This window comes from Chenopodium album, chromosome 23 (assembly GCF_948465745.1).
Source record: "Chenopodium album chromosome 23, dcCheAlbu1.1, whole genome shotgun sequence".
Taxonomy (NCBI): Eukaryota; Viridiplantae; Streptophyta; class Magnoliopsida; order Caryophyllales; family Amaranthaceae; genus Chenopodium; species Chenopodium album.
In genome coordinates this window covers 23,934,090-23,941,713 of record NC_137856.1, presented here as the reverse complement: position 1 = coordinate 23,941,713, position 7,624 = coordinate 23,934,090, and the positions used below count along the sequence as shown (strand labels likewise).

Genomic DNA, 7,624 nt, shown 5'->3' with positions numbered 1-7,624 from the left:
TAGCATATCTGAACTGATTAAATGAGTAGGAATTTAGAGTTATATGTACATACATTTACAAAGACCTTTATAAACATCAAATAGTAACAAAACCGCTAACACATACAACAAATTAAAGATAAACAACCCGTCTTTACAATCAACTAAGCCAAGGTGAACAACTGACTAAGACAAGGTGAACATCTAACTTTTGACACGCAACAACTGATTATAATAAGCCATTGGCTTACCAAGTTCAAGACAAATTAAGTTCATTAGATGGTTACACGTGAAATAATTATTTATATTATGCAAAGAAACCTACATAATAACTAATAAGACACTACTATGTAACTATATAAGTAATATCTTGTCAAAAAAAAAAAAAAAAAAACTATATAAGTAATATGTATTTGTTACACAATATTAAAAATGTCCCCAAAGCCATTTATGCCAATAGTTATACAATGTAATGAAAAAGTGATCAAGAATTTGAATCAATAATTATGCTAATGTATCTAGATCAAGGAAGAATTACATTGATTTCTTTTACTTTCTATGTGCCAAATAGTTTAATGAAACTAAATCCAAATAGGAATTTGGAATATATGATTTAACTAAATGAATAAAGTTTGTCATTAAGGTTAATGACATCTTAAAAGCACAAAACATATATACCAACATAGAAATTCAATAAAACAATTGATAAGATCGAGCACGCCATTAGGTGACACATTACATAGAGACGCCAACATCCCTTGCTTTTAAAGACAACATTATATTTGTTTTATGCTAACAAACATCAATTCGACCCCCTCTTCAATTGTGATCTTTTCCATCAACACATGCAACGGATGAGCTACTTCAATTGGGATTGGTCATTTAAGCAAAATTACGCTAAACTAGGTGATACTGTCGTCAAACTTTCTACTAGTTTCGAAATGTTATCTTTATTTCTTTACTATATCTTTAGTACATTATATTATAGTTCAAGATAAGATATCATATTAGGGATATGGTTCCAAAATAATTAGAGATCCCAAATTTTGAGCCTTGTGAACTACGTACTGTGATAATGAGAGATTTTCATGCTATTTCTGGCTCGAAATTGTTTGTTAATAGTCAAAATTTAATAAGTTGATGAGACATATAAAAAATTCCTTTGTTACAACTATATTACTTAAACAATTTTATTTATTTATTTTATGCTTAGAGAGCCACAAGGGCAGGGGTTGATGAGAATCGAATCCAAAATCTCTTGAAATCGGGAGGAAAGCTCTAACCACTTGAGTTATCCGTCACTCTCATATTACTTAAACAAATTTATATATTACTTTACTCCGTTTGTCTTTTATTTTTTGCAGGCCAGGTGAGATTTTTAATATCTGATTGAAGGGAGTTGATGAAATAGAAAAGTGGTGGGTTTAATATTTTGGTTGTGAGAGTAAAAGTATAGTTGTCCTTACACATTAAAAGAGTAGGAAGCAAAGTTAAAGGTACAGATTAAAAAAAAGTGGGACAAGTATTTAGGGACATATGTATTTATTATTGTTATTATTATTTTTTTAGAGAGACACAAGGACAGGAGTGAGAATCGATCCTTGATTTTTTGGAATCATGAGAGAAATTCTAACCATTTGAGTTATCCTTTACCCTCATTTATGTAGTAACATAGTAGATGATATAAATGCTCAGCTATGTGTATCAAAAATTTGTACCAAAAGAGAAATGAAACAAATAAAAGTAATTTCACCAATGAGATGATACTTGTTCAGTCCCTACAGAAATTTCATCACACCCAAAATTCTTGTCATAAAAAAAAAATTAAAAAAAAAATAAAAAAAAAAAAGAAAAAAAGAAAACTTCGTAATCTAAAACAGTTTCGTTTTCTTGTATCTATTTTAAATAGTTTCGCATGAAAATGGATCCTAATTCGGGTACTAATGAAATCTATCTGACGAAGTAACCTTGTCAATAATGAAAATTGTTGATCGCAATCTAATGACAAAGCTCAATCATCAACGAATTAATTTCATGTGTAGTTGCTAGAAATCATGTCAATTTCTACAATGTCTAAATTTCATTTCTCCAACATACAAGAAGATTAACATGGATTTTCCATCATTAAATTATACAATACCATACAAAAATGCTTGAAACATAATATTCTCTAACCAATCAATGTACACATATATTAATATAAGCTATATTACTAGGACTCGGGTACCCATGTCCGACATACTTGTGTGTCCAAGTGTCCGACTCGGCTATTTTGTGAAAAATAATGTGTCCAAGTGTCATACCCAAGTCCGAGTGTTGAGGATCCGACACGAAGACTTGTGGTAAAATAAAGAGCACGAGTAACATAGAATATAAGTGAACGCTTTGGGGATTTGACGAGCAAACTCTATCTAGTAGCTTACTTATCTAGTTTACTACTACTACTACTACTACAAAAAAAAAAAAAAAAAAAAAAAAAAAAAAAATGGAAATTCAATTCCCTGAAGTAACAAGCTTTGCAACAGCAGCATGGAGCTCTAACTCGTATAGTTGCGGTGGGGCAGGGGCGTGGGCGGCATTAGAGACACAAGAAGATCAGCAAAAGCTTCAATAATGAACTTATGAGTATGTTTAGGATTTAAGTTGAGATAACAAAGGAGAAGCTCCCGTAAATACTCCGACAAATCATCACTTTCATCATTAGCATCTACTAGATTATTATGTTGATTATTTCTGTTGATTTCAATTTTTCTAGCCTCAATCATCTCCTGCATCGACCTTCGGAAGTCAATGTAAGGGTTGGGAGAGTCCTTTTTTATCGGGACTCCCCCGCCCACCAGTTTCCCCTCCTTCATCTGATGGTCATCATCGTCGGAAGAAGGGAACTCCAAAATAGAGTTGGAAAGGCCGGGGGTGGAGACAAACAGCCGTTGGGAGGCGAAAATAGCAGAAAGATCAGGACATTCGTCAGTGGCAGTGGCTGTAGAGCTGGAGAAAGAGGAGGATATATTATTATCTAGAAAGAAGGCTGTAGTAGCGGCACTCGACGATGAGGAGGTGGAGGGGTTGTCGTAGATGATATTGAAGTTGTTAAATATGGATGATGTTGATTGAAGATTGGTGTTGATGGTAATGAGGTTGTTAGGAATGTGATCAAAGTATTCGTCGTCGTTGTCGTCGTCGTCGTCGAGGGTTAATGGAGGGGAGAGAGAGGTTGGTAAACACTTGATTTTGGAGAAGCAAAGGTGGAAGTGATTCCTGAAAATACTCGGCATTTTGGTGATAGTTTTGGGTTGGTGGTGTCTGGTGTGTTGTGGGTTATTCCAGGAAGAAGGGAATGAATGGGTTTATAGAGTTTGTAAACAGGGTTTATTTTATGTGGGTGTTTCCGGACGCTCGGCTTTTTATACGGAGTATGATGTTAGTGGAACTGTTCTATTAGTTTATTTGTTTTATAAATTCTACTTTGTATTATTTTTTTTTTTTTAAAACTCTATACGTTCAAGACACATCTAAAATTTGATTGGTATATGAGTTAATGCACAAGTTTAACTAGTTATAATATTTATATCTTCTATTGGTTATATTATGACATTCAAATAGTGGTATTAATTTTGAACATATATTCTTAGTACTACCTCCGTCACATATTAGTTGCAACTTTGAAATATTTTATCTCTCACAAATAATCCCCAAAGTTGCAACTAATATGTAACGGAGGTAGTATATATTGTAATATTTGTTCAAAGATATACAGAGGTAAAAAGCATTAATATATACAATAGTTTATGTTGATACATCAACTTTTATATACCCAGGTGCACATATAGATAAGTACATCCAAGTAGTTTTTTCCTCATTTAAAGATTCTAAAATGAGCAAATTAGTAAATGTGCAGAAAATATGCTGAGGTGTATCCATTTTTTTTTAACATTTGTAGAAATACTACATGTAGCTAACAATTTAAGGTCCCTTATATCACAAAATCCTAGCAACAACCCTCATTGTTGTTCATGCTCATGACTGAGGTGTCAATTTAAAATACTAAGGGTCTATTACTGAACTAAGCTGAACAGAACTTATTGGAGCTGAACTTAATTGAATATTTTATGAGAGAAGGAAATTAAGATAAAAACTGAATTGAACTGAACTTATTGGAGCTAAACTGATCTGAATTGAAAATAAGCTGAAGAAAATAGATCCCAAGTCAGGTTTGATAAGGTCATGTGGGATCAAGTCCGATTTATTTCAATATTGAGTCATGCTAACTTATTGTCTCCAGTATAATCGAAATCTGATTTTTTTTTTTTTTTTTTTTTTTTTTAAAAAAAAAAAAAAAAAATTGGGTCAATTTTTATTTTTTAACGCCTCTTTCTTTAATTATCCATGCCCAAATCTTTGTTTTTACAGGGTCATGAAATCAACACAATCAGCTGTCTATTAATACCGCAGTGGTGTCTTTGTATTTTGGTATTATTATTTATTACACACTATATAGCAACAAAGATGTACGTCTTCCATAGATAAGAAATAACAAGAATCACAAAATCAGTTGGATTGTAAGCTATATAGTTGACAAAGTTTGATTGTTTTTTGCATCATAATTTTGGTTTTTCATGCGTCTATTACGTCCAAGCCACACAATATGGGCAGCGGGCATGAGGCCAATCATAAATTACAATACATTTCATGATTTCAATATAAGTGAATCTCATAGTACTGTAGCAGAACATGTCCGTTTTCCATTCGTTAGGTAATATCACTATTTACCACCATTGTGGCATTGTCCTTATTCATTTTTCAATGATTCAGATTTCATTCAATACACTGCAAAAATTCATGAGATATCAACACGTACAACCAATTACTACACTAAAATGATTACTAAAAGTAGGATAAATAAATTAATAATAATATAATCTTTATTTGTTCAGTTCTTTTTTACAACTTTTGGATTATACATTAATATTACAATTTTTGGAAAATGTTCTTTTGTAACATGCAAAAACCAGTTGATAACATGTTTTAAGTTTTTTTTAACAAGTTACAGTGACACGTGATATTATTTTATTGGTTTAGTTAATTAAATTTGAGTTTTTAAAATTCATTTTTAATTTTTAAAATATGTAAAATCCTCCCCTGCCACCACCTTCCCTACCATCCTCCCACCATTCCTTCCCCCCCCCCTACGCAGTTCCCCTCTCCTCGAGCCCAAATTCCGGCCAATTGGCGTCCATCTCACCCACCGTCGGCCATCCCACCCCCTGTTACCCCGACCTCCATCACCTTACCCGCGCCACACATCTAAACGAAATCTTAACCCGCAAAAAAAGCAACCAACCTCCACCTTCACAAACAACGGTACCGATTCCACCTCTTCTCCACCACCTACCTCAGCTCTGAAACCACCCCCTCCCCTGTTATTTGGGCCCATAAACCATATGCCCCCACCCAAAACCACCAACAGTCCGTTCAACCAAGAAAACTTATAACCCTAGGAAACGGATGTTCAGGGTTATACGGGTTTATGGTGGGGGATTCAGCTTATAAGGTGTGGGAATGGGTGTAAATTTTGGGGTCGGTCAGCATTGGGGGAGGCTAATCGCCGGCGATCGGCTGTCAGGGTGGGGTTGGTTGTTTTTTTTAATATTTTATTTGTTATAAATAAGAATATTAAAAACTTAATTAAAGGTTAAATAACTATCAAAATAAATCATAATATATTTAGACCAATTACATGTGTCATGGGTAACTTATTCAACAAGTTACAAGTTTTTTTCCTAATGAAAATGAACACCCCAAAGGTTGTAATATTTTAAGTATAATCCAAAGGTTGTAATATTTTAAGTATAATTCAAAGGTTGTATTATTAAAAAGAACCAGCTAAAGGTTGTATTATTACTTATAAATTTTCCTTTTTTTACCACTATTTCTTTATCAAACTTTAATACTTAGGACATGTTAAGTACTATAGTTCACCTTATATTTACTTACTTGTAATTCTGTCAGTTTCTAATACGAATAGTTACACTCGACTGTTTGGAACTGATCCGAAGAGAAACCGAATCATTAAAAATCCTTTATTGAAAATTGAAAATCGACCTCACCCAATTTTTCTAACCCAAAAGTGAACTGAATCGAATTTGTACAAACCATTAATGACCCGACTTGTTATCAAGCCAAATTGTTACAACCCGAAACCGAAAACAAACCGAGCCTATAACATCCGAACCCGATAGTAACCTGACCCATTTTAAACCAAAAATTGATAAATATCTAATAAACTTGAACCATTCCAACCTGTAATCCGCTGTGACCGAACCGATTTTAACCCGAAACAGGTTATGAAAGAACCGTTTTCAACCCGTAACCCTCAAAGACTCAACCATTTACAACCCATAATCCATTGAGACCGAACCGCTTACAACTTGTAACCCAATATGAATGAGCCGTTTACAACCCGTAACCCAATATGTTTATGATATGATCTGTTTCAACTAATTACTCAATAATCCAACTTTTTAAGACTTACCTCGGTTATAACCTGACCCGATCCTACCCATTATCTGATTAACCTAACTCGATAATGATCCTACTCGATTTTAAGAGATGATTTGACCTAAAACCCGCTTAATTTTTGGTAAACCCGTTTCAAACCGACCCAGTTCAATCCAAACCTATTATGACCTGAATCAATTATAACCCGACCTAATTTCATCTGATCCGTTTTGAGTCGAAACCCAACCCAAACTGATTATGACTCGAACCGATTACTACCTGATGTGATTAGGACCCAACCCGACTAGAACCCGTAATTAAAAAAAAAAAAAACCCGAACTAACCTGAAAATTTTCAAAACCGACATAAACCGACCCACTAATTAATCATTTCAACCCGTTATTAGTAGACCCGTTATAACCCAAAACTGATAAACTCAACCCAAAACTGAATTGTTTACCCGAATTCACACCCCTACTTATTTCATATCAGATCGAAAAAAATAAGTTTAGATTAGATCAGATAAGAAAAGATAAGTTATGATCTATTATGCATGTTTTATCGTTTTATGTGTGATTTTTTATCGCTAAATATCTTTAATTTTGTAATATTAAAAATTATAAAAATAAAATGTTAATAAAAATACATATTATTAATTACGTACGAATCTAATAAGATCAAACTTGATATAAATTTTATTAATAGATTTTCTTACATAAGGTCGAAATTTGGTTGAATTAGACAATTAGACCAGATTATATCATATTAGGCCAGTTTATCAGATCAGACTAGATTAGTTGAGATCAAATTATATAAGAAAAAAAAGGTCAACTAAACAAGCTCAACTAAACAAGCCTTTACTACAGTATACAATAATTTATTTATATTTTTGTAATTTTTCACTTATATATTCCATATGCTATGAGCTCACCAGTCACCACAATAAAATGGTTACCGTCCATTTTCTGTCCAAGTGAGGCCAATAACGACTTTTGTTTTTTTTTTATTTTTTCTTTTCTTTTTCTCATCTCCTACAATTTTCTCTTAGTCCCTATTGTGTAGACCCCTAAATGTCTCCCTAAATCCAAATCCGATGATTAACAACCTTTCATCACCGTTATTGATCAGGTTATGTTTTGAATATGCG

At 33.1% G+C, this 7,624-nt stretch overlaps 1 protein-coding gene across 1 annotated transcript; it reads right to left on the bottom strand.

The window, feature by feature from the left end:
• Nucleotides 1–2,502: 2,502 nt before the first annotated feature.
• Nucleotides 2,503–3,254, bottom strand: LOC145609684 (transcription repressor OFP16-like). The gene is made up of 2 exons (XM_081665137.1): nucleotides 3,129–3,254; nucleotides 2,503–3,044 (listed from the first exon to the last, which is right to left on the bottom strand). The coding sequence occupies exons 1-2, from the start codon at nucleotides 3,252–3,254 to the stop codon at nucleotides 2,517–2,519; spliced, it is 654 nt and encodes a 217-aa protein (XP_081521263.1). The 3' UTR covers nucleotides 2,503–2,516.
• Between the last annotated feature and the right edge of the window lie 4,370 nt (nucleotides 3,255–7,624).